The sequence below is a fragment of the Pyrgilauda ruficollis genome, unplaced genomic scaffold, assembly GCF_017590135.1.
Source record: "Pyrgilauda ruficollis isolate IOZ18807 unplaced genomic scaffold, ASM1759013v1 scaffold38, whole genome shotgun sequence".
Classification (NCBI taxonomy): domain Eukaryota; kingdom Metazoa; phylum Chordata; class Aves; order Passeriformes; family Passeridae; genus Pyrgilauda; species Pyrgilauda ruficollis.
Window position 1 is genome coordinate 7984624 of NW_024525267.1, and position 27538 is coordinate 8012161.

The window sequence follows — 27538 nt, forward strand, 5'->3', positions numbered from 1 at the left end:
TGCAAGGAATGCAGAGAGGTGAGATGTCACATTGCCAAGTCATAAATTCACATCTTTGCCCTGTGACAAACACCTAGCCAGGTCACCAATGAAGAGAAGATGGCAGTTTAAGAAACCATCCTCTACTAGGGAATGGCAGGTGCTTCTCAACATGATTCTTACACAAAAACTGCAATGAAATTAAGATACCCAGAGACACACCAGAGCCTGCACGGCATTCAGAGGGAGTCTGCATCCCTTTGTGTGCATTAACCACCAGACCAAAGCTTCTCTGAAAAGCAGAACTGATAATACTATTCCAATTGATTTTTCACCATCATTAACCAATATGAATCCAGGAAATTACTGCAGTCAAAAAGAAATAAAATTAACACTTTATAAGTAAAGTGATAAAATGGTCAGATACTATCATTCAGTGAAAATTGTTTCATACAGCTCCATTAAGTCAAATTACCTTGGAAACACAAACTATGAAACACTGGCTTAAATTTGCTGTTTCCTTCTATATGCTTGAAATATTCCAAGTGTTCTATGAAGTATTTCCCATGAGGTAGACTACTTTAGTCTCATCACAGGTTATGAAGCAAATTCTGGAGAATACATTTCGTACTGTATTTTAAAAGAAAGAAGAAAAAAGCAATACACTTGGAGCCTAACTCAGAAAAAAAGGCCACTTTTAAAATTCTTTTGACAGTGAAATATTAAATCTGCCAGATCAGAGAATGATTCTACTTTCAACTATCCTTAAAAACCTTTAAAAAAATCTGGTCTTCATCTGCTGTCAGTCCCCGACAGAGCAAGTGGGCAGATTAAAACTGAGTTTAATTCCAGAGCAGAACCCTCTCCTTACTCACAGAGCAGTAAGGTAAAAAGGCTGCTGGCTACAGTTGCCAAATTCAACTCTCTCAGTGACTGACAAATCCAGAAACACAAACTGTCACCCATTAGCAAACTCTTAATGTTTGTGAGTTCAAAGCAGATTCAAAGCCCCTGTGTTAGGCCCTTCAGATATGGGATCCTAGCTGCAGGCAACTATCCCACCAAACTTAAGGAGGGAGGAACCAGCTCTGCCCTCTTTCCCATTTTCCCAGGAAACACAGTTTCAGCTGCAACTGCAAATGTCTCTTTTGACAAGTTTTTTTTCATTTAATGTCTCTAGTACCTCTTTGCCATGTTATGGTGCCCGGGTCAATGTCCAGTCTCACAAATGCATTTACTTCTTCCTTTGTCAAAGCCATAGGATCAGTTTTGTTAATGCCCAGTTTCTGTGGGAAGATAAATAAGAGGTAGAAAATATTCACAGACACTAACCTTTTACTGCAGTATTGAGGATTTGGCATCAGCATCTGCATATTCAGAGATAAGGAGGGGCTGCCTTTTTGGGACCCTTTCTTCCAAACCCCACAACAACATAAGATGATCCATGTCAGCATATACTGGACAAAGCTTGCTACTGTCCAGCTTGGAAAGGGCAAGGCAGACAATGGAGCTCATCAGGGCAGGTTGTCACCAAGCTTTGTGCAAGGCACCTACAAGAAAGAGACAGCTCTGCACTTCCTTCCATGCCTTGCTCTCATCATTAGCCTCACATGCTTACATCCATTTCTCATTAGTTTGCCTGGGGTCACTGCACACAGCCACACGTATTTAAAGCCACTGCTTTCAGCATGCTGGTTAAAGCAGCACAAAGGAGGAATTAAACAATTCAGTCACAAGGCTGTCAGCATCCCAGAAAGCTGATCTTGAACACACTGAGAGGATGGGCAGTTTGCCAAGTTGCTTAATTGAGAGAAGAATTATCTCAAGAAGCCTGATAGAAGCACACGCTTAGGCATGAGGGAAATGATACAGTTGATTTATGAACGAGTGAGGTTTTTTTAATTAACCATGCAGTTAAGTCGTTTTTTTCTCCTGAAGAACAGCAGGGAAGAAGAAAGTCTGTTCTCTTCCTCTTCAAGCATATCATTTAGAAAAGGAAATAAACAACAACAATGACAGAGATACCATCTTTCTGGAGTATTAGCATTCTGCTCACATCTTGACATTTAATAACCAGAAGAGTGGTTAGGGTAGAGTTCCCTCAGCAGTCCATCAGGAACACCAAGCAGTATGACATCATTTCTTGCTCAGCAATGGAAGCAAACCACACATTCTCTAACGGTTTAAGACATTATAGCCAATTAACATATCAGAGTTTTACCTTCCCAAGTAGCCTGACTATTGCTCCTGACTTCCAAATGGGCAACTGATCCAGCCTGAATACTCTACAAAACAGGCTTGCACCTTGAAGGAGCTCAGCAGGCCTCAGTCTGTCCTCCTAGCTGCAAGGCTCAAGCCCAGTGCAAAACTATTCATCTGCTAATCCTCATTTTTGCAGAAGCCAATGTGAACTTGCACATGCCCTTAAGTTTTGAGGATCAGAGGAGCTGTGGGCTGCTCAGGGACTGCCATTCAATGAAAGGGCTACTTATCTAACCAGGAATTCTTTTTTTTTTTAATTTTTTTTTTTTTTTTTTTTTTTTCCAGAGGAGAAATTTGCAATGTAGGGAACAGATTTTTTTTTAATTTTTCTTCGTTTTTTCAATCTGGGTAAGACAAAGAAAATTCTGTATGTTCTCTTTTTGCTGAATTTTATGAATTGGTTTTTTTTTTTGTGCTGCATTATCTACACAGCTGTCACATGGGAACCACTCATCCCTAGCTGTAACTGTGTGTTAGGTACAGAGACTGATTCTGGTCTTTTCTTAAACTGCATTAAGGATACTGAACTGACACCACTAATAAAGGACACTAACTTCTACTTCTTCCCATTGTATTAATCATAGAGTATTTGACAGAGTTATAGCAATGATTCTTCCCCTTGGACCTGTATCTGTTTTCTGTGCTGTATGAAGGGTTACCACACTTTGTCACACTCTGTTTGGTGTAAAAAACAAATGCCAGCAGAATGACCCAAGGGGCAACACAGGGGTTTCTGTAACGTAGCTCTGCCTACCTAAAGGATAAGTAAATGGAACAGAACCAGAAACCAATGAGAAAGCAGCGAGCTCACCTGTAGCCTTCGGATCTGAATGTCTGAGAACTTCCTGACACCATTGACAGATGGCACCAAACGGCTGTAGAGAGCCTTGCAAAATGAAACAAGCAGTCAATCAGCACTGCTGGCACTTCCAGAACAGCCTGGCCAAAGTGGGCTGGGATCAAACACATGGTAAGGAAGGACTGTACCTGGTCAGACTGAGTCAGCTCGTGAAACATGCGCGCGTCAATAGCGGCAGCGACCAGGTTGTTGGCTGCAGTGATGGCATGGATGTCACCAGTGAGGTGAAGGTTAAACTAGAGGACATGAAACATATCAGTTACCTCATCCTGCTGCAATTTTCATTTATTCCAACTCACCGTAGACAGATGGAAAGAGGAGTATTAATAGTAATGTTAAAGTGGGTGAGGGTGGAGGGGGAGAGATTGCTCAGTGCAGTATGTAGAAGAGAGGAAAGAATTTCTCTAAAACATAAAAATTCCTCCCCCACATTCATGTCATTTTACAAACTTCTAAAACAAAGCTCCCAAATAAAAAGTTGTTTGTTTTTTTCTTTTCTCCTCCACCAGAACAGTTCTCACAAGCTGCTTTGGCACTTAAAGACCCGACTTCAACACACTCTGTATTCTGCATTACTCCTCCTTCACCTTCCTACTGACCCGCTCATTCGCACAGCAGGTTTCACACATACATTAGCTGAAGTGGCTGCTGCTCCCACAAGGGAGTCTGAGCTAAACTGGAACTAGCAACCTTGTGCAGCACTAGCAGTGGAGCTCTGTGGTTGCACAGAGCTCTGCTTAAGGTAACCACCCAAACACAGAATCACAGGCAGAGCTTGTAGACCACGTACTACACAGTGACACTGCTAGTAGTTTTCTTAGTTCTATCTCATTAAAACATAGTTTGAGTGGGTTTGCCTACTTGAGTTATCTGGCTGCACTGCACTATCTTGTAGCTGTGAAGCTGGTGAAGGATCTAGACTGGGTATGAGAGAAAATTTCTTTGTGAAAAGGGTTGTCAGGCACAGGAACAGGCTCCCCAGGGAAGTGGTGGGGTCACCATCCCTGGAGGTATTTCAGAAACATGCAGTGGCACTTGGGGACACGCTTTAGTGGTGGACTTGGCAGTGCTGGAGGAGTGGCTGGATTTGGTGATCTTAAAGGTCTTTTCCAACCTAAATGATCCTATGATTATGGCAGGTGAGTAAAAGTCTGTTAAAACAATCCTCTTCCTCTCTAGCAAAGCAGCAAAGGAAGAAGACGAAAAGGGGATATTAGAAAAGGTGATATGACGGAATACCTTACAACACCATTTTATTGAAGCCTTGTTACTGTCGTCTCAAAACCCACAAAGCTAAAACAGAATGCAGCTAGTCACACACCAATTACAAATCCTAATTAGTAAATGCTAATTGTTGTCTCATTCTGCATACATGCAACAAAAAGCAATTATTATTACCTCTGTTCTGCAGTATGGACTTAAAAGTTTTTCACTTGCTATTTTTTTCTAGGATGAAAACTGCATGCAGAATTTAAATGATGCATCAAGATCATTATTTTAACTAGTGACTCCAGATACTTTAAATTTTACCAGACATGCATTGACTAAAACACCCCCACAAAACTATGTGTATTTGTACCACGTGGGTCATACTTAAAGAAAGTAATTCCAACCAGTTTGGTTCCTAGTGTGACTGTTTCCCACTGCAGCACACAGTCAGGTATTTTGGCTTGTCTTACTAACACTCCCAAAGAGGAGGAGGTTATTTTTCCTGTCACATCTATTCTTCCACACATGCTCTTGGCACCTGTCTAAATCAATATTCTGCCTCCTGAACATCTTTATCTTTTATGGACTTGCTGCATCAATTAGAACAACAGCCCTTTTGATTGTTTCTACTTTTCTTCCTGAAATTGTCCTGTGTCAATCTACAATGCATGAGACAAAGGCAGAGTTCTACAGGCAATTACTCTGAGAGCTGAGAGAGGCACGAGAGCACATGCTGCACGTGCTTTTTAATTCCCTGCCTCCAAATACAGAATTTTACTTGCTGCCAAGTCACACCAGAAATATGCTCCAGTGCCAGCCCCCCACAGGCTGAGGTCTTGGCATTGCTGATTCCCAAATTCCCTTTTCCCAATTCCTGTTAGTAATCTAAAACACAAGTACACCAAAATAGCTATGGAAAGAGTCGGTGGCCACCACAGCTGACAGAACTATGCAATATTCTTCCAAAATGCATTAAGCCATTATCATCTTCATTTCAGCACTGGGAAAATGAGGCACAGGATGTACTTTGCTCCAGGGTACACAGCAATTCAAGGCAGAGAAGGGGAGGGAAGAGAGGAACTGGGAATTCCTAGCTCTATGAAGTTCCCTAACCATAAAGGCACACTTCTGAAACAACAGAAGGATGGTTGCTTGCTAAAAAAAAAAAGCTTTGCTGAAACCAAGCACCCAGTTCTTTCAAATGCTACACTAGATCATAAACTCATATATTTTCTAAGTTATCTGACTGCAGTATCTCTTCAGGGTCTGTGAGCTGTGAGGGCAATGAGGCTTTGTATGAAGAATTACCTCTTCCATTGGGACAACTTGACAATAGCCACCACCTGCAGCTCCACCTGCAGAGAGACAACAGTCAGACCACACCAATCCAGGTATCTCCAGCCCAGTGCTATTACATCTGTTTGCTTAATGGCTCCAAGAGGGCAGCTACCACTGAGTAGCTGAGTTTAAGTCCCAACACAGTACCTTGAAGACAAAACTGAAGAACTTACCCAAAGCTCTTTTTTCTTAAAATAAATGCACTTGTAACTAGAAATAATGTGAAACCACAGTGCAGAAGAATAGTATTTCTGAATTCCATCTTTGTCCATTTAGGCTAACTGCAAGCAACAAAACAATCATACCTTTTATGCCAAAAGTTGGCCCCTGAGAAGGCTGCCGAACACAGGCAAAGACATTCTGATGAAGGTGTGCTCCTAAGGCTTGGACAAGGCCAACAGTGGTGGTGCTCTTCCCCTCTCCCAGGGGAGTTGGAGTTATTCTGCAGCCACAAAGCAGAAAAGACACAATTACACCCTTGCAGTGGGTGAGAATCAAATCCCAGGATAAAACAGTCACCCAGTGATTGCAGATAATGGGAATTCAAATTCTGAACTGGCTCATACTTCAGCTAATCTTCATCAATTCAAAACTGGAAAGAGATTGGTAAACTATCACATAACTGCTGACAACTTTCCTCTGAAACAATTTGCTGGTTCCTACTGAAGGCAGGCTACTAGACCTGGAGAAGTATGGCTAGGAACCAGTCTACTCATCATAACCCTGACCAAAACAATTCATCTGCTGGAGAGAAATGTTAAGCTACATTCTCACTGTTTGCCACAAATGATCCATCTACTTCCCAAATGCCTACATTTTCACAGTGTGATTCACTAAAACCCCGAGCACCCCATACAGTCACCCCACCAAAAGACAATTCAACAACAAGCCATGCTAATAAAATTTTTTTTCATCTTGTAAGTGATGTCTCAGTTCAGGAAGCACCTACCCAGTAACAACAACGTATTTGCCATCTGGCTGGTTCTGCAGACGTTTCAGCACTGAGAGCTGAACCTTGGCTTTAGTTTGGCCATAGAGCTCCACCTCATCAGGGAAAAGGCCAACTTCTTTTGCAACTTGATCAATGGGCTTGGGCATGCAAGACTTGGAGATTTCAATATCACTTAAAGGAAAAGAGCGAGATGAGTTTATAAGTCAGACTTCCACAAATTCCCTGCTTCTGTAGGGAATAAACTACAAACACCTAATCTATATTTTAGAAGTCAATCTTTAAATCCCCCTAGTTAAATGAATCAATCCCACAAGTATCAGTTACATTACAACAGACACATTCTCAGAGTTGCCTTTTTAAAAATAAAAAAAAGGGCAAACCCAAAACAAACAACAACCCCTCTCCTCAACCTCCCCATTTTCCCAAATGCCTTTTGTAGGCAATGTGTTATGATCCCATATGGTATTTTGCATATTTTCAGCTGCTCCTTGGGGACTTGACACCAGCAACTCCTATTTGAAGATGTTAGGGTTTTGACATGCCAGACTGAAAATTTTCCAAAATACAAGTTTTACACTATTTCCTGAATCAGCCACCATCTAGCTGGCCTGAAGTGTGTGAAAGTCCAAGAAGACTACACTTAAAGAGATATCACAGCACCACTGCAGCTTAGCTCTGCTTCCTCAGGAAGACCTTAGAATGCCTTAATTTGAAAGCATTACCTTGGAACAGGCACCTTCAGGGTAAGCTGGTTGTACTGGATGGTCCATTTTCCAGGCTGGAACTTTTCCAGAAAACGCTGTGCACTCTCCACAGTGCTCTAAAACAAGCAAGTGAATTCATTAAAGCAACCATCATTGCATGAACTGCATTGGTTAACAAAGAGACCAGAAAGGTTTGCCCTTCCTATCTGTCTCAGTCTGGGATTAAACCAAAGTGCATTTATTAAAGCATTTGCTAATAATCCAAAATGAGATTCTGCTTGCTGTTTTCTTCAAAAGAAAAGAATCCCACCATATCTATCTCTCTACTGATCTTCCAGTGTGCTGGATTTTTTGGGCTGTTCTGTGCCAGCAGGGTTTCTAAGCAAAGCATGGAAATAGAGGGAGCTGGTTTATACTTTCTTTTTTGTCCAATCACTCTAAGGATAGTTTCAGAATTACAGCCAGAGCGTTATAGGACAGACACATTTTTTTATGGTTTTGAGCAACCACACTCAAAAACCCCTAAAAAACCTCCCAAAACTGACCAACCAGAAACCTCTGTTCTAACATTTCCTGAAGTTCATCTTCTTCCTCAGTTAACTCAATCCAAATTGTCTGGACTAGAACCTGGAAATCCTAACTAGATTTTTCAAGAGCAAGAAGAGAGCACCTGCTGCTTTGGCAGTGTGCTGATGGTCAGCAGCAACACCCCCCAAAGCAAACACAAAGGAGATGACACAGTCTGCTCAGTACCTGCATTAACATGGCCACAGTCATAGGTCCAACACCACCAGGAACTGGAGTGATGAAAGAAGCTTTTTCCTTTGCTGAATTGTATGCCACATCTCCCACAACTCTTTTTCCACTGGCCTTTGTGCTGTCTGGGGATTTAAGGAGAAAAGTAAGTTACACATCACATTTCAGCACAGCAACAGAGGAGACAGCACTGACTGAAGCCGAAGTCTTTAATTCTGCTCGAGCAAACAAAATAGAAGCTGAGTACCGAGGAAGCTGCAAAGAAAGATGAAACAGCTAAGACAACACCACAAGATGAAGCTGTTATCATCATACTTCACTTGCAGAGTGTCAACAGCTCATGCAACACATCCTCCCATTAAGCACCATTTATCCTCAGCCAGACAGATCTCCCTTTCCTGGAGGATGCAAGTCTCTTCTCAGTGGCTCATTGCCCACGGGGCAGTTTGAATGAGACATAAACCAACAGTCATGAAGAGGTGAGAGATGAAACATGGCTGACTTGTTCCAAACCACCAGGTTTACATTTACTCTGTTTCATTTTGGAGGGCATCTGGGCCTTACTATTGAATAAAATCACCTGCTTTTACAGAAACTGAAGGCACAAAGTGCTGAGCATTTCAGTTATCACTGTTAGTCTAATGATGGACCAGTAAATACTGCAGTTCACAGAGATCAGTCTTGTCAAAACAAACTTCACAGGTGCCTTAAGAAAGATTATCCTACTGAAGCTTTCTCTCAGCCAATGTATTTTGCTATATCCTGCTGCACTATATGACCTGACAATTCAGAAGCAGACATAGTCCTTTTTTCCAGTGGTGACCTTTAAACTCACTCATAAAGAGAGGAAGAGACAAAATGAATTAGTAAACTAAAAGTTATCTAAGGAAGTCACTGATTACAGCACATAAAACCAGAAAATTTAAGTTGCTCCTGGAATGGCAGATTCTCACTTCAGATAAAGGACTCTAGGGAGCTTCTACTCAGCATGAAAATCTGAAAATAGATTCTAATGTTGTTATATTGAAATATTATATTGCATACAATACGTGTGTATTTGAACAGAACACAATCACTTTCACATCTGGTGAGGGGGAGGGAGTGGAAGAGAAATCAAACTCCCCAACAGCAGATTATGTTAAAACCAAAGAGAATAAAAGCCAACATTATTTTTTCAGCTGCATTGTTACTGACAATTAGCAGCTTGGATGCTTTGCTGTGTGTTTTAAGCAACACTACTTCTCCCTAAAGCTCAAAGCTTGAACAACATCACAGCTGGTAACCAGTGTTTCTGCAGCCGCTGTCAGTTTGCTGCCTCAACTGCAGACCAGCCTGGCCTTCCCCCCTAGAGACCAATTTAATTAAGGCTGCAAACAGTAAATAATGTAATTTTATTTTCTTCCAAGGATGCCAAGCAGGCTCATCAGCCATCCTGGCCAGGAAAGCTCTCCCAAGAATGAGGAAAACAAGCTGGCACTCCAAACTGCCTCATCTGTTCCACAGACACAGAGATGAGCACACGCCAAACAATCCCCCAGTCCCTGCTTCTGCACCTCACACCAGGCACTGCTGAGCACAGCCTAGGAGCTATTCAATTACCTGCAAAATATTCTTTTGAAAGAAAGCTCACACACAATACTTGCCATCTCTCCCCATAATTTCACCTTTTCAATATTCATCATCCCACTCTTAAAAAATACAAACTAGTTACAGGGAGTATCAGTGACACTATAACCATGTTGCAAAAAAGCTGCTCTCATATTCCACTCTCACTGTTCCTTGTTAGCAAGGGCTGCAAAATCCCATAGCAGGCAACTTTGAGCAGAGTTGCTTCCTCCATCAGGACTCAGAGAGGGACATTCCAGCGACTGCCCTCTCTGGGAATATCCTCTACCTGCACTGCTTTCCCTTTCTGTAGCAAAGCAACTTCTACAGGCCTGGAATAAGGCATCCAAAGTATTTGCTGGACCAGCCCTCCAACTGCAGCCATGGGGAGAGACAAATACAACCCACTTTGGAAAGTAAGAGGCACTTGTCTGCTCTAGTAGAGGTTTCAGGAGATTGTTTTTTCCTCTCTGTCTGCCTGGAAGAAATTCTGTTAATTGCAGCATATCAAGCCAGATGTGGTTGGAGTGTCTCTTCCAGCCTCCAAAACAGCACCCTTGGAGCACTGAGGCCTCCCTCCTTTCAAAAGCACAACAGTTGCATTTGTATGGTGCTATATGGCTGTAACTTGTCCTAACTCCAGCTTGGCAAGACAGCATGAGCTGATGTCCTGATATACCAAATCACTCATGGATGGGGTACCCTGACTAGCAAGCCAAAGGCATATCCAGAGATTGCCATGTCCTCCAGCTGCACCTGGGAAGCACCTAGCTGGGGGCACTTACATCTGTGGTAAGATGTATGTGCTCTCACCCACCACATGCAAAGCACCATCACAGCAGCAATATTCTATCTGCACAGTGACTTTGCTGGAGAAGACAGCAAGCTGGCTGCTGCTCTTTCTGTAGCACTGCAATTCCCACAATTCTGGTACTCATTTCCGAAAAGATTCACCTGAAAAGTTTTTTGCAATATATCAGAGGGGAAAAAACTCAGGAAAACGCAGCAGCTTCAGAAAACCACAGAAAAAAAAAAAGATCCTATAACATCCATCATTTAGAAATGTGACACTTTCCATGATACTGTATCAAGTCTCAATTATCAAATCTCAAAGTCATTAAGTGTTCTCCACGTGACACTGACTGGGCTGGGTGCACAAGAAGCTCAGATGTCAGTGCACTGCTCAAGGCAGGCTAATTGCAAAGGAACAGGGATGTGTCCTCAGAGGTGCAGTTCACATAAAGCCTGAAAAAAGCTCATACCATCATATATCAGAAACACAATGGGGGCTTTATTTGCAACATGTCAGCTGGGGAGACTCCAACCCATTCTGCTTCATGCACATCAGCAGTGACCTTGTGGGTTTTGGCAAATGGCCTAAATTTGTGTTGTTTGGAACCATCAAGCAACAAACAGCAACAGCAGATGACTTTTTAGTTTTAATTAGATAGAGGACTAATGTCAACTTTGAGTAACAAGACCACTCAACAGAAATTTCTTTACATTCTGTTAAATAATGGCAACAAAATGACTGATTAATTATGAAAACTACCTTTTAAAAGCCTTGTGGGTGTAGCACAGTAAGAGTGACTAATTTTCCATATCATTCAATATCTGTAATTTGGATTTAAAATGAGATGAAAACAGAAATTGCCAGACTGTCTGTAGCATCTTTATAAGGAAGGAGCAGCTAAGTGAAACCCTACCCTAAAATCCATTATGTTAAAGCACTTTATTCTATGCCTCAACCATTGTCACCAATACTCTTGCACAATCTGCTTTGTTTCAAGACAACAGCCATTCAAGCCTAAGAAGTTAATGCTGTGATTCAACAAATCCACAGCTACTTTAAGAGACTGCTTGTCATTTCAGTACTTCAAAGGCAACTGCTTCAACAGATCCAAGCACGAAGCAATGACAGCAAAGCCCTGCGCTCCGAAGTGACAACAGTGACAAGACTTCAGCATGTAGCTGGGGCAAATTAAATGGATATTCTGTTGCAATATTTCATAGGCCTCCTCTTTCCTCTATTAATCATCAGCCTCGTTGAAGGCTGAATCAAAACTACCACTGATCTGCTTCAGGAGAGTGCTTCCGACCAGTGGTTTCTTTACTTTGGCATTGTCAGGTTGTCACCACTACTTAAGACAGGAGAAAGAAGTCCATGTGGACCAGAGACACCAAGGAAATAGTATTCATGAACTTAGCAACTGCATTTATACACAAACAAACACATCTCCACTTGTTATACATTGCCCACGCACCTGGCACATGGTTAATTCCACAGTCTATTACGATTGCACCAGGCTTGATCCATTCACCTTTTACCATTTCAGCTCTACCAGCTGCAACCACCAGGATGTCAGCTTTGCCAACCTATAAAAAAATTAAAAACAACAAACAACTGTGTATCACACTGTCAGGGAAAAAATGCAGAGCTGCTTTTGCAGCAAGTTAAATCAGCTTGAGCTGTAGTGAAAGTGTGCTCACCCACTGCCACTGGAGGCATGGAAGGGCACTCTCAGCATTTAAAGGTAGCTGCCAGTTCCTTGGCAAGGACAGATTCCTGCAGCTAGAAATAATGGCCTATTTTCACACTCCTACCCCGAACTATTGCTAGTCAACACTTCACAACCTCCTCTGAACTCCTCCATGATTCCCAAGTGGATCATACAGGCTACATTTAGATAAAATTAAAGCCTTCTGAATATTCTTCTCTTCCTTCAAATATCCCTGCACATTCAGTGCTAGAAATATACCCAGCATTCATCAGACAGCAAGAACTCATCTTGCTCAGCCAAGAACAACCCCTGCACAGAACTAAGCAGCACTTCACTTGTGACAGCACTGTCTTGTGCTTTTCATGTCCAGGACTGCATAACACACAACTCCAGGGGAAGCTGACTGTATTTCAGCACTAACAGTCATTCAGGGACTATTCAGTAAATTTGACAGATCCAGTCATGAAGCTGGTGTTAAAGACTCTGATTAAAGCTCGTTGTCAGTTCCTGCACTGCTTCATTCACATTTGCTTAGAAAGCTGCTATCCTTTGGATTTTTTTTCCTTTAATCTTCAAGGGAGATAAACTATTTTTAAGATATCATTAAGTATGAGCACTTCAATTTTTAATCAACCTAATGATGGTCTTACTGAACAGCAACTTCATGGCGTGAAGCATTGCAGTGTTTCTGATCTACTTTGTGAGTTATATTCAAACACTCCTACTCCCTTTTTCAGCTTTAATACTTGCCTACAGAGCCTGGCAGTGCTGATGGCGCTACGAAATCCAAGTAGGTGGCAGCACAGCAAAACACTATTTCTGTCACTCTCACTGCTGAAGAGGAAAATGGTACCAACTCCCTGTCATAGAAAATCGACTGAAAAAAATAAACCAACTGAGAAATCATTTGGCCTAACATTTCTCAGCCATGAGAGCAGAAGACTATCTGGTCTCTTCGGTAAAAAAAAAAAAACCAAAACAACATAAACACATGCTGTTTTGCCAACCCTTACATGGAGATTAGGAAGGGATGATTAAATTCTCAGCACTTGCTCAAAGACAACAAAAATAATAATTTTATTGTTATAATTAAACCCCTCTAATTAAGTGCCAAAAATAATCAAGATCCTATTCCAGCGAAAGTATTTACACAACCACGCAATGAGCAGGACTGGGAAAACAAGTCAGATGAAAGACACCCCAGACCTAATGACTCACAGCAGCAGCACACTGAGCAGCACTGTGCATGGAGCAGCAGTGGCCTGGAACAAATAACTGCAGCCTGCCCTTACCTCCTCAGCCAGGGTGGAGGTCTTGGAGTGGCACGTGGTGACTGTTGCGTTATTCCAGAGCAGCAGGTCGTGCATGGGAGCACCCACGATCTTACTGCGACCGATCACCACGGCTCTTTTCCCCGCCACCTGGACACCTGCACCACAGAGAGTCAGCAGAGAGCAAAAAAGAGGTCACTGTGCAGCCTGGTACACACTAACTCAAACTGCTCTGGAGTATTGGTCAGTTTAACTCTGGCCGTGGTACTTCAGAGTACTGCTCTTCTTCGTTGTGTGTGGCAGGGAATTGCAGTTGGGAGGGAGGAAGGAAAGACCATTTTTACCTAGTTCTCTTACTATCTAAAGCAGCAGAGATGAAATGTGGTATCTCAGCAAAAGCTGTGAAGCAGAGCCTCAAAACGTGTGTGATTTCTACGCTTATTGAAGACTACTGCACTCATGAATAATGTATGGGAACCTCCTTACCTGTCTGCCTGATAAGTTCCATGCATCCCTTTGGCGTACACGGAATAAAGCAGTCTCCAAGGTCCCCTCTAGAGAGCTTCCCAGCATTGATGCTACTTAAGCTGTATTTAGAAAGAATAAAGGCCAAGTAAGATACCCAGCCTCACTATTCAAGAGAAAATAAAGAAAAGAGGTTTCTTTCTGGAATAGCTTTCATGCTCTCCAGGGGTGAAGCCAGCTTACCCATCCACGTCCTTCTCAGGTGCAACAGCATTGGTTATTTTTTCTGTGTTGATGGGATTATTGGAGTCAAGTGGCAGCTGCACTATAAAGCCATGAACAGCTGGGTCTGCATTCAAAGAGGCAATGCACTTGAGCACCTACAACAGCAAACACCAAAAAAACTAATGGCTGATGAACTGAAACACGAGTGATGCAAAGGAAAAAACATAATCTTATCTGGATTAAAAGACACAAACTTGATGTTTAGTTTTTCCACCCAAAAGTACAAACCAATTACACTCTTTATTTTTTAAAAAAAAGCTCCTAAAGTATTTAAATTTTAAATTGCAGTGTTTTAGTTTTCTTTAAAAAAACAAAAACACCTCAGCAGAGTCCAATTATTTTTTTATTAGTTAGTATCAATAGGCAAGTAGTCCTTTTTTATACAATGACAGGGTAAAAATATCTTCAGCACAACATTGAAGTTATGCATTTTTTCATCACTGGCTGTAGTACTTACATCAGCTTCTGTTGCTGTGTTTGGCAATTTTATGTGATTGGCACTGATCCCAATCTGCAAATGAGAATAACAACAAATTATCTGATTTCTGAATTGACATCCAATTGATCTGGCTAATCTCTCTATCCAGCTAAATCACAGCTGCATTCTGTCACATTTCCCAAGACTATCTCCTGTTCCTGAGGCTCCAAGTCCTATGATTTAGAAATACCATCAAAGAAAGATTAGTGCTTTGCTTACTGAGTCTGTCCTTTAACTGTCCTATTCACCTTTTGACATGAACAACATCAGCTTTGCTTGACAGCACACTGCCTTAAAATACCAGCAGAAATGCCAGGGAAAAATGCACTCATCTGTGTTCCTGCCCTGTTGTAGCATGTAATGTTCCACCTGTGACAAGCACAAAGCAACTGCAGGTACAAGACAGGCAGGGAAGATAAGAACAAGGCCATGGGTCAGGAAAGACACAGCATTTCAGACAAATGTAATCTGTGATGATCACACAAAAAGTGGCACCAAGCCACACTGCTGTGACCAGAGCACCCCACTTGGCTCTCAGGTTACACACCTACACTACATTCTTGTAACTGAGAACTCAGGCCAACACTGCTTTCTCCAATACTGGAAAAACTCAGACAAAACTATTGACTTGCATCTGGTTTTTCATATTCAGACCTGACCAACTGCAGGAGGGTAAAAAGTAGCCCTAAAACTCCAGGATTACCTCAGCAGCAGCCTTCAGCTTCATGTTAATGTAGAGGTTTGAATCATCTCGATTTCCAACCTAAGGATGAAAAGACAGTTGGATTACAGCACAGAATAGAGACCCAGACACAGGCTGAGATGGGCTTACACCTCAGCTTTCTTGGATCTACATCAAGGAGACAGAGATATTCCTGAATTACTGTAAAACACACTGATAGAGGACATAAACAGCTGGAGCTAACAGGAAAGTTCTTTCAAGTACAAGGCAGTTAAAGACAAGTTGTTTGATCTCCTGCACCAAATATTTGCACCTGTTGAAAAACCTTAAAAACACAGTAGTCTCCAAAGCAGAAAATATTGCCTGCCATCTGATCTGAGAAAGTTAAATCCTTAGCTAATTAACATAATCAGCAGGTGCTGATAACATTCAATTATCTGACTAAGGCTTTCAGAAACGTTGGGCCTCTTTGATAGCCAGGAATCTTAATTTTATGTACATGTGTGCTTTGATGGAGACATTTCTTCCACTGCTGTTTTGAACCTTGAGAATTTTCCTGCCAAACAAAAACCAAAACAAGGACAAAGTGGTGCACAAAGAAAAAGCAGCAAGCGGAACAAATGCCTGCAGTTTTTGGCAGTACTGGGTGCTCACAGTACAACTGCATTTCAGGAGACCATTTGCCTCATCCAGTATGTTTTGTTAAAGGTAATATTCCTTCTAACCTTAAGAAAATTGGGGTCAAATAAGGAAAAGCTGATAAGCAAGCTCTTGAAATTCTGTTCCCTGGTACTTGGAAGCCATCCCTTGTTCTCACATAGACTACAAGCTGCAGGGGTGACACCTGATACCCAGAACACATTGGTTCTTCCTCCCCAGGTACAGATAAAGGAGCTGTCTCCCCTGTAAAGTCTGCTGGATTTAGGAAAAGGTTTGCTTCATACAGGGCAGAGAAGCAGGAGATGTCAGCAAACATATGTTTTATGAATAAGGAATTACTGACTACAGGACAAAAAAATAAAGATTAACTGACTTATTCTTTGAGCTCAGAGGACACCAGATGCCTCCCAAGAACAGAGCACATAATGTATGATGTGCTACAAATAAGAAACAGCTCATTGTCCTGACTTCACTGAAAAACAGCTGCAAATATCAGTATTAGGAGATGAACTCCAAGCCCAGATTGTTTGACAGCTTACAAAAGTGTCAGACAGCCAAAGAGCAAACAGGTTGTAATGGACTGTGAGACAATCCAGGACTGAATACAAGGCCCACCAGGAAAACAATCCAATAGAGCCACAAGACAGCAATTTTTCAACACAGTTTACGAGGTCAACAGTTCAGCAGCTTTCATCAAAGCACTACTAAATTTTTTGACTGTAATTCCTTCCTTCTCAGCATCTGCAGACAAAGCTTCTGTAGAGACAATCTACTTAAAGTTAATGGAAAGGAATACCAGAAAAAAACCTTCAAAACACAAGCACAAATTTGTTCCTGGCATCAAAGAGGAGCATGGCCTTTGTGTGCAATGGTGGTATTAGCACTGGAATCTACAGACAGGCACCAAAGGCTCTGCAGGAGCCCAAAATACTGAATAAGGACAAAAGTCACTTCTGTAAGCAGCCACTTATATTCCCTCAATCCTTTGTGGACACACAGGTCCTTCCCGTAGCATGACACTTGCTACTGCTAGTCACCTTCTGAACTAAGCACAATTTCCATTTTTTTTATAGCTGCAAAGCAAAAAAATGATGCCAAACACAGGTCAAACCCCTGTACTTGTCATGCGCTTTTTACCTCTGCAAGGCTTTCTGTGTAGACTCTAACACTTGCTCATTTCTGAGCAATATCCAATTCAGCAACAGGATGTTGGTCCATCCCTTGTACTCAAAGTCATCTTGGCCAAAGGTAATTTTAGTTTTGTTTGGGTTCCCTCTCCTTCTCTACCCCTCTTTTCTCTCCATGTTTTGACATAATATCAGACCAGATCACTTAATAAACATCCCATTTGGAGGATTTCTGGTACAAACACATCTCTGAAAGCTGCCAAACTTCAGGGCTCACACAAGTGCAGAAATTTCAAATGGAGTCTACAAGCACTGCTTGCTCTTAATACACAAACAGCTTGATTTCACCATTTCTTAAACACAACACTCCAACAGGGAACAGGGCCTGAAGAAAGAAATAAAACAACTTAAAACTCCCCCAAAAAATGTTGGGCTCTAATACTTGGCAAAAAGACATAACAGGACTGTGCCACCATCTCACAGAGAACCCTGTTCCTAATAAAATGCTACCAACTACAAGGCAGCTTTGATGAAGCTCATCAGCCCTTACCCCTGCAAAGCAACTCTTACTTTCTGTAGCTGTCATTAAAGAAAACAATACCTGTAAAATGGCAAGTCCTGGTCTGAAGCCTGGAAACTTCTCAGTCATCTCAATAACTTGCTGCTTTAGTCTCTCTCTCACTTGTCTGAAAAGGGGAAAAATGAATACAAATACAAGGTAGAAGTTAATCACAGGGCTGAATTCTGATACAATCAGGAGTTGTAAAAGTGACAGATGGGCAGACTGGCAAACATGTACTTATGCACTGAGTACACAGCTCCCAGCAATCTCCCAATAAGACTGATGCCCACAAATCAATGAGACACTCTGGAACCAGATTCATTCAAATTTATTTAAATAATTTTATTTTTTTTAAGCCTACATTGTGCTTCTTCACAGTCTCACAGGATACAAGGGTAAAAAAGAAAGGTTCAAAATTTGGCATGGAAACTCTTGGTATTTCAAACTTCTTTCTCAAAAGGAAATCCTCTTTCCACCTATGCTGTAATAAAATTACCTGAATCCCAGAGGCACCAGATGTCACTGTCACACAAGCTGTCCTGGGTAAAACTCTGGGAAATAACTAAACAAGCAGGAGGTACCCAAAGATAAAGCAGAGAAGACAATGGGAGGTGGACATAGGTGAGGAAAAGTCACCAAACCCTGGTACACAGCTCAGGTCAACTCTTCAGTAAAAGCAGGCTTAAAGATACAGTTGTAAAAAACCACAACTTTGAAACAGAGCACTGATTGGTTGTTGTTGCTCAAATGACAACTCACACCCAGTTTACCTTGGAACATTTTAATAACAAGTACCCAGCACTGAAATTAGCCACAGACAGCTCAAAAGTCACTGTTATCACCTCTCCCCAGCCTTGCACTCCCCCATCCAATTTCTCAACCACTCTCTGGCCCCCCACACATAAACCTTCACCAGGGAAGGTGGAGGCCCAACTGCTCCATCTCCTCACCAGAGGCAGTCAGGATTCTGAAAGAACTGACCCATTCTGTCCATCTCACGGGCTCATGGCACTGGAAGGAGCCTGTGGCACTGCGCTGCAAATGTAAGAAACTCAGAACCAAAAGCCAGGTAAGCAAAACCTCACAGGACACGAGAGGCTTGACAGGTCTGTCCATGTGAACTCCATCCTGCGTCCCATCTCCATTCTCTGAGATGAGAAGGTGCTACCACCACACTCAGCAAATCTACCCTGCACCGAACAGCCTTTTGTTTAAAATACAGGTCTCCTCGTGCTCATTTAGCCTCAGATCAGTATCACCAGGTCTGCTACTTCCCAAGTGGGACCAGACTTCCCAGACTGAAGCAGGTGCTGTTGCTGCCAGGTCACTAAAAATGTGAATGGCAAGGGTACAGGGACAGGGTACGTAGCTGATGCCAGCTGGGAGGCTGTGATCCCTGCACAGAGGAAAACTACAGGAAAACAAATAGCCAGTGAGCCACTCTACCCTGCAACCGTGAGCTCCAAATTAGACCTGCCAGAGGCAGGAAGACAGGGAAATGGGAGCAGCACACAGCTATCTCAACCCAGCAGCACTGATCCCAGGGGACAGTACAGCTGGCCCAGCCAGAAGCAGCCCTAAGGCTGTTTAAAGTCTCATCTCAGAGGGAGTCACAGCCTCCAGCTGCATCCCAAATCATGCATCTCTCCTGCTGCATCCTGAGTCACGTGGTTAAGGCTCAGCTGCACCTGAGGAGTGAGTTCAGAGTATTTATAGGTGCTTGCATCTGGCCAAGTGGTTCAAAGTCTCAGTGGAAGCACCTGTTTTCAGCCTTATTTAAGAAACCGTAGTTCTGAGCCTTCCTTTGGCTGTCACCTCTGTAGAACACTTGACATCAGGACCAGCTGATGAGCTCAGAAAACAGTTCATAGCAAACCTTATCCAGCAATTCTTTGTGCTTAAGTGACAAAAACTCATCTGCTGGGTAGCAAAATCCCCAACTGTCTCTCCTTACACTCCAGCTGTAAGCCCCTAGGGAGGCACCTGAGCTGGCTCATGAGCAGCCTGTACCAACACAACAATCTCAAGGAGCGTCAGAAACCCCCTGCACGTGGCCAGTGAGTGGGGGCTGTGGGCAACTCTCCAAGGGAACTATTACTGAGGTCTCTGGTTTCCCAGTAAGGAAAGGGCAGAACTGGTTTGTGGCCAGCAAACAAAAATGAAATATTAGAAAGGGTCCCAGGTTTAGGTATTACTTTTATTGCCACTGGTTTGTGGCCAGCAAACAAATAAATGCAAACAAACATGAAATATTAGAAAGGGTCCCAGGTTTAGGTATTACTTTTATTGCTGTCTTCTCAGCTGAAGAGAAACGAGCCCACCCAACTTCCTGTGCGAAGCAGGGCTGTGGTGTGCTTTCACCCCCAGCAGCCACAACTATTCACACATTACACTGCTGTCATTTTCTCTAATTAGGCACTAGGTCACCTCTCCTCCAGCTCCCGAAAAAAGGCAACACACACAAACATACAAACGTGGTGCTGTCAGTGTGATTTTCTTTAGGAGCCTTGAATCAAGAAATCACTTGTTAGACAGCCACCTAGCGTTGGGTAGCACTGCTCTCCAGTGCTCACAAAAACCACATGGGCAAAGATTTAAGAGAAAATTCAAGAAAAAAAGAAGAAATCATTGATTTTCTCTATGGACTTACAAAAGCCATAAAAATAATTTTTGCAAACCAGCAGCTATTTAGTTATACACTCTACAAAATACTGTTGTGGACCTTCCCAAAGATAAAAGTTCATATTGATAAATCAACACTACTTTTTACTAGCTGTATGAAAATTCTTTTAAGTTTTCAAACAGAAAATTTGCATTTCTATGTGTCTGCTTCCCCAAAAGCCTTCTCTCTGACTCTAAGCCCCCTCCTGTGCCCACGTGCCCTTCAACAAACAAATTCATGCAGCAAACAAAAGTCCAGGGTCCACACAGGTTAAGGACACACATGGTTCTAAGCATACAATGCAACAGCCAGCTCCAAAGATTAAAGAACTTGTTAGCATTTCTTTCTGTAGACTGCAACAGTGAGCTGAATTTAAATTTATTAAGTGAATTTCCCAGAAATTCAGACAAAGGACAAATCACACTCCTTTAGCTCTGCTGGGAATGTAGAGAACATGACTCCCAAGTCAGCAGAACCCCACACCCTCCTGTGGGATTATAGACACGGTGCTCATCTGGTGAGGACACACAGCACCATACTGAAGATGACACCAGGCTGTGTTTCTGTCCCTTCTTCGAGTAACAGGGTCAAGGGTCTGCGCAAAGAGTGTCAAACACAGGAGCTGGAAACACCTCCTCAGAGACAGTGATGCTCCAGAAGAAGCCTGTCCCCAAAGGGAAGGGTCTGGCTTTGCCTGGATCACAGATTCCCCAAGGGTTTCATAAACATGCAGCAGAAATGCTCCTGCTGCAGCCCTGCAGAAACAGCTGCATGAGGCTGATGGTCCTCTCCAGGTCCTGCACCATCCTGGTCAGAGCTGCTGTCCCTGCAGCCATTCCTCCTTACAGCCTGCAGCACTGCCACTGCTCACCTCCTGTTGCTCCTAAGACCAACACCATAATGTGGAAAAACAAGCTTTCCCATCTCCAAACTATGGCACCACGTCCCAGCTCAGGACAACTGCGTTATCTTAAAATGCTATGAGGGAACTGCAGAGAAGAATGTCACAGAACATCCCACTTGCACCCAAAGGAGGCACAGAGGAGTTTCTCCTGAGGGAAGTCACAGCTTGGCTCAATGAGTGGCACTGGGATAGGAAATACCTGGGAAAGGCCATCTGAACACTGCAATTCAACAGATGGCTCCAGCTGCAGGAAGACATCGTTTCAAGCTGGAATAAGTTCATGTCTCCCACCCTCTTGTCTCATGCTCCACCACTGCATGCTTCTGGCACATTGTCATTATCTCCTAGGAAAAATGCCTGCTACTTTCTACAACTTCCACACTCACAAGTTTTTTTTAACCACCTTTTTGGTTGTGTCAGCACAAATACATGCATGAACTCTCTTCAGACCAGATGAACACATGAAGACATTTCTGCTTTTTTAGATGCTTTTTCATCATGTCCAGAATTTCAGTCGAAGGTGGGTCTGACAGACAGGCAGAAATTGAGGCACTGTGCAAATGTGGATGACTGACAACAGAACAACAGAGTTTAACACAAAGCTGAGTCTTTAAAACTTGGAAGATTTTGCCCCAAACACGAGTTGTGATACCACCTTCCCATGCTGCAACATTCATGCAGGCCTGCTTCCCAAAATGGATACTGTATATAATACCCCATTATCAGGTGATTTAATCAGAGGAAAACACAATAGCAATAGGTAAGGACTCAATCTACCTTTGGACTGAGTGGCTGCAAGCACTCCAGACAATGTTCTAGGCCCTATCTACAAAGGTTTGCCTTCTGCAGGAACAATATTGATATTTTACTCATTCCACAAAGAGGGACACAGCAGTCCCCAAACGTTCTTTGCCTTCCCTGTCAGCTGGTGCTGATGGGCACAAATCACACATCTGTGGCCCTGCTGTCCACCAGACAATGTTTCCTCCTCTCTTATCAACTCTTTAGAGCAGGGTCCCATTTTTTTAAACGGTGTCTGCACAGCACTGAACACAAGGGGTTCTTGCTTGTGTTTGGGACAACCAATAGCACTGGCAGTTCACTTTAACTCAGCCCATCCACAGTGTAGGACCCTTCAGTGCAAGCCTGAAACATTGTGGGTAGGATCTAGTAAAAGAAAGCTCAGGGATCAGGGAATTTTTTCCACGTCAGACTAGATTTACCTGGAGTTACAATAGGAACTCAAAAAATAAATTTAAGGCCCAGACTGAAAAGGCTGAGGAGTTGTTTACTGCACTGTTACCTCCAGTTATAAGTTCAGCCTGACCACCACTTCAGTGAGCACTCTAAACCCAAAGCACTACCTGGCCCACCCCTAGGAGCTGTGAGGGGTGCTAAGTCTTCCCTGCCATCGCAACTCATCAGCCACTCTTCCAGAGCAGAAATGTTGGTCCACTCCTGGTCCTACCAAACAATTCAGGCCAAGACAGAGGTCTCCACACCTGGGCTCTTTCAGATGGTAAAGCCTGAACTCACAGCTCACTGCAAGGCACATTAACTGTAAAGAGCCACTACCACATTTTGCACTGATTATCTCTTTAGACACAGAAACAGAGATTGTTTTTTCTTCTGGGAATACCAGCAATAAAAGGTGGAGAATACTGTCTTTTTATTACCTTAAACCCACCATATCCTGCATACTTAAAGCACGGCTACTCTTCCTCTCATGAGTCATTTGTTTACTGTGCTGTTATACAATAACTCATCTTTTGTAACTCATTTGCCAATGAGGCAAATTTAACTTGTAGCAAAATCTAAGGCAGAATTACTGAACAGCCCCTCAGAGAAGTAGAGGAAAGCCATCCTGAGGTACCAGCCAACTCAGATTGATGCAGAACCTATTTCATATATTTCACAGACTGTGCAAGCTTCTTGTTGGTACTGACAGGAGCAGACTAGATGAATTTTGATGTTGATGCATTAACATCAACACCAAAATCCTAGAGAAAACAATGCCTGCTGTGTTCTCCTTCCCATGCCCAGCCTAAACACATTTTCCATCCTCACAGGTAATACTCAAAGCCACTGAAAGTGTAAATTTTCCTTTCTATTTCTTCTGAGCCTTACAAAGGTGTGAACTAGCTTTATCACTTCATCAAGTTTTCCTTATTTATAGAGTCATGGAAACTCTCTCAAAGTATTTATTCTCTTGACATGTTTCACAAGACTGAGAATCCCACTATCTACCTGTTTTTTGTATAAATAGCTGGCATGATTGTAAATTAGGTATTTTTTCATCTATTTTGAGGAAGGGGTGCTTGGTGGCTGGAGGAGGAAGTTCACAATACTTATGAGCTTTGATTTAAAACACACAGAAACCCAGCATTACATAGCTGAACATTTGTTTGTTTCAACTCATTTGTCAATATTTGACTGACTTACAAATAAACATTTTTCTTGATTAAAGGGTAAAGTAACAAAAACCACCCCCTACAAGACAGCAACTGAAAACGTTTTGCAGTTGATGTAAAGTCAGGGACATTCCCTTTCTACAACAGGCAGTTCAGTTGAAAATTCCTAGAAAAACCACATGCCTATCACTTCTGCAGCTGCCAGACTCTTGGCCTGGAAGTGAACTCTGAACAGTGAGAATCCCTTGGACCTACACTTTTCCAGGGCTCTGGAAGAAAGGGACAGCTGTCTCCAGGGTGGACGACCCAATTCCTCATGACTCCTTCAAGAACTCCACCAGAAAAAGGCAGAATTACCTAAGGCCCATAGGGAGCAGGTGATGCTTGTGCTATACTGAACATAAATACAGCACAAATAAAGGAGCTGAAGGACAGCTGAACAACTGCCATTATTCTTCCATTTTGTGGTGTCTTCAGGTCAAGATTTGATGACTCTGGAAGACAGACTTCAGCCAAACACCTCAAGAGATGTGCTGGAAGTTAATCAAACCGTTCTCCTGCATGTACCTATTAAAAGCTCATGCCTCTTCCCAGGTATTTGCATATCATGAATGTCCTCTGAGAACTGGCACTTTATAGCTGCTACTATAGTACAGAAAACAAACAGAATAAAAAATTTCACCCCTATATCTTTAAAATTAAGTAAGCAATGCAACACGTCATGCCAAGGAAGCTAGAAGTTTTAATGTGAATTATCATTTTACCCAAACTAGCATCTTTCCAGGACCTATTGCACTTCACGGGGACTTTCTATGACAGGAAAGAAACCTACAACAGGCAAATCATGAAGTCCCACCAGCAGCAAGCACAGGCATTACAGAGTGTGCTGGCCCCAACACTACCAAATGCATCAGGTGGAATGAAGCATATAAGATTGAGAGACTGCAACAGGTGGTACTGCCTCCAAGTACCAGGTAAAAAACATGCAAGCAGCCTTTCCTTGTGGATATTCAAATTCAAGGCACATTAGGCCTACTTTTCAGTACTGCTCCACTGTTGGTTAGATGTAGCTGTGTCATACACAGCAATACCTAAGAGGAGGACTAACTGCTTTGCTGAGATTACTTTATACCTTTTCAAATGTAACCTTTCTATTTGAATTCCCTGATTATATCCACAGGAGATACCCAATGAATCCACCTAACCAAACCCTGTTTCCACAGGATACAACAGAACCACTACACTGCATTTCCCCCAGGATTAGGGAAATTTATTTCTTAAAATGGCTTTCTTACCAAATGCGTATGTTGAATGGCAGCAGGAAAAACAAGCAAATATTGTTTTTTTTTTAAAGACAGAATACAGGCTCACCTATACCCAGGGCTTGCCAGCTAAGTAAATGCTGAAAAGTACGAGAACACTTTTTCCTTCCTTTTAAATAGCTTTGGCAAGACACCTGTGACCATTCAGCTATGTGTCATCCAACACGTGGATTAACTTATTTTGCTTTAAAGAGGAACAGTCAATGCCTGTAGAGTATGAAAACGTAATCCATAGTAAAGCACGCGTTCCCAGCTCCTGCTCACAGAGCATCGCACCAGCCCAGCGTGCACGCACAGGAGCCGTAGGTCAGCCCGTGGCTTCACACCTGCCTGGGCTCTCATCCCATGGACGCCGAGCAGCACCACGTGCGTTCTGGGGCTGCCAAAGAGACCCCCAGCAGACGCACCGCTGGTTTCTGGGGAGCACTGACAGCACTTTGCACTCTCCTTGAGACCTTTAATACCGCACTTTGTTTAATAACTCCCAGTTTACAGCCAGGAAGGAGAGAGCTTTGGCTGCAACGTGGTGAAAAAGCTTTAGGCTGTCTCCAAACCTGCTTCGCCCACAGAGCCAGAGTAAAAGCCCCCCCAGCCCCATCCCGCTGCCAGCACACCCGGGGGTTTGCCGGGGCACCCCTCAGCTCCCCGGTCACCCCGAAGGGCAGAAGCCCGGCGGCTCCCGAACTTTGCCGCGCGAGGGAACCCGGCCGAGCGCTGCGGGCAGGACGGGCCCCGCTACGTACCCAGAGACAATCTTGCCGCTGAGGATCTCGGCGGGGGCCATGGCGAGGGCCGGAGGGCGGGCGAGCAGCGAGCCTGCAGAGGCGAGCACGGCGGGACTCCCGGGCAGTCTGTGAGACGCGCTGTCCCCGCGGCCGCCTCACTCCCGCCCCACGTTGCCCCGAAATTCGCGCGGCCTCGACCTCTGCCCCGCCGCGCAGGCGCTGCCCCCGTCCCGCCCCCCGCGGCTCCCTCAGCGCGGGCGGTGGAGTCGGGGCTGCTCCATGTCCTGAGCCCCGCGGCTCCCTCAGCGCGGGCGGCGGGGCCGGGGTCGCTCCATGTCCCGTCCGCGGCCCGGCGCAGAGCGGGGGAGCGGGGCTGAGCGCCGAGGCGAAATGGCCGCCAAAGCGGCCTCCAAAACGCCTCCGAGGCGGCGCTCCCGGGCGTGCCCGGCCTCTGCTCCGCCGAGAGCGGGGCCGGCGGGAGGGAGAGGGCAGCGCCGGAGGGAGCGGTTTCAGCTGAGCTGAGCTGTGCACAGCGAATAAATAGGAAAATCCCACTTGGGTGTAAGAATAATCCGTGTTTCTTGTCCTGTGTTTCTCGTAACAGGTCATGCCAAGACTGGAAGTTAAGAGCAGAATCATGGATTCACAGAATGGTTTGGGTTGGAAAGGACTTAAAAGATCATCTAGTTTCACCCCCCAGCCATGGGCACCTTCCACCAGACCAGGATGCTCCAAGCCCTGCCCAGCCTGGCCTTGAGCACTGCCAGGGCACTGCTCTGGGCAGCCTGTGCCAGGCCTCACCACCCTCACAGTAGGGAATTTCCTCCCAAATATCTAAATCTACCCACTTTTCAGTTTGAAGCCGTTCCCCCTTGTCTATTGCTCATGCCCTTGTGAAGCATTCCTCATTTGTATAAAAATAAGTAATTTTAGTATTCAGGATTTCAGCACATTTGTCCAGCATAGAGTTACCAAATCAGTGGCTGACCAGAAAGAGGGCAATGAAAAGGAGAGTGGGATTGTGGCCTAAATTCATAAAAGTTTCCAAGAGTGAGAAACAGGTTCCTAACAGTGGCCTCCAAGGGATGTATTTGCACTAAATAATCCCATTAGAACTGGTGAAGGTGGTATTTTCCCGTCAGATCTGTGCAGTTGTCCACATGTATTGTTATTTGCATAACCAATGCTTTTCCTTACTCTCCAGACCAGTGCACACATTTTAGGACCTTTCTTAGAGAGCTGGTTGTCAGTGGTTTTCTCACACATGGCAAATGAGTGATTAGCATCCAGCCAGAGCTGGGGATGGAAAAAACAGTTGAATATCACTGAGACAGACTTGCCCAGGCAAGATAATCCTGTGACCCAGAGAACTGTTAAGGAACTCATCAGTGTTCCCTGCTAATGTCTAGCACACGGTTAGAGAACAGGTCCATGACTCAAGAAAGTGGTGATAAAGAGTTTTGGGGCAGAGAACTGGCAGATGGGGATTGATGCTGGGCTGACCCCACAGTGTTAGATTGCTGTTGGGGAGTAGTAGCACATTCCTGTGCCTCCAGTAAATCTGTGTTCTTTCTGTTTTGGGACCTAGCAACACCTGCCACATGTTGTCAGTACAGCAAAGAAATGGGATAATTTCTCTGCAAATCATCAAGCTATGGAGAATCAGGACTGAATGCTAGAACAGCAGTGTTCCCGCTGAGAATTTGAGGCTTAAAAGGCCTGTGTGAAGTGTTTTCACATAGACTTTTGCTTTAAATAGAATGCTTAGGTTTGGAGAAACAAAGTATCTGTTCCAAAGAGTTTGCTGAGAAAACTTTCA

General features: G+C 43.6%; 1 protein-coding gene across 1 annotated transcript in view; it reads right to left on the bottom strand.

The window, feature by feature from the left end:
- MTHFD1 (methylenetetrahydrofolate dehydrogenase, cyclohydrolase and formyltetrahydrofolate synthetase 1) overlaps positions 1-26134 on the bottom strand; it is a 40299-nt gene extending 14165 nt beyond the window's left edge. Inside the window, exons 1-16 of the mRNA XM_041476353.1 lie at positions 25738-26134; positions 17735-17819; positions 15368-15427; positions 14644-14697; positions 14145-14281; positions 13923-14023; positions 13458-13594; positions 11929-12040; positions 8057-8184; positions 7322-7419; positions 6597-6770; positions 5953-6089; positions 5618-5664; positions 3229-3336; positions 3053-3127; positions 1163-1265 (exon numbers count right to left, since the gene is read on the bottom strand). Coding sequence (XP_041332287.1) covers positions 1163-1265; positions 3053-3127; positions 3229-3336; positions 5618-5664; positions 5953-6089; positions 6597-6770; positions 7322-7419; positions 8057-8184; positions 11929-12040; positions 13458-13594; positions 13923-14023; positions 14145-14281; positions 14644-14697; positions 15368-15427; positions 17735-17819; positions 25738-25778 — 1597 coding nt within the window. The 5' untranslated portion in view covers positions 25779-26134. The remainder of the gene's footprint in view (positions 1-1162; positions 1266-3052; positions 3128-3228; positions 3337-5617; positions 5665-5952; positions 6090-6596; positions 6771-7321; positions 7420-8056; positions 8185-11928; positions 12041-13457; positions 13595-13922; positions 14024-14144; positions 14282-14643; positions 14698-15367; positions 15428-17734; positions 17820-25737) is intronic.
- Positions 26135-27538: the final 1404 nt, after the last annotated feature.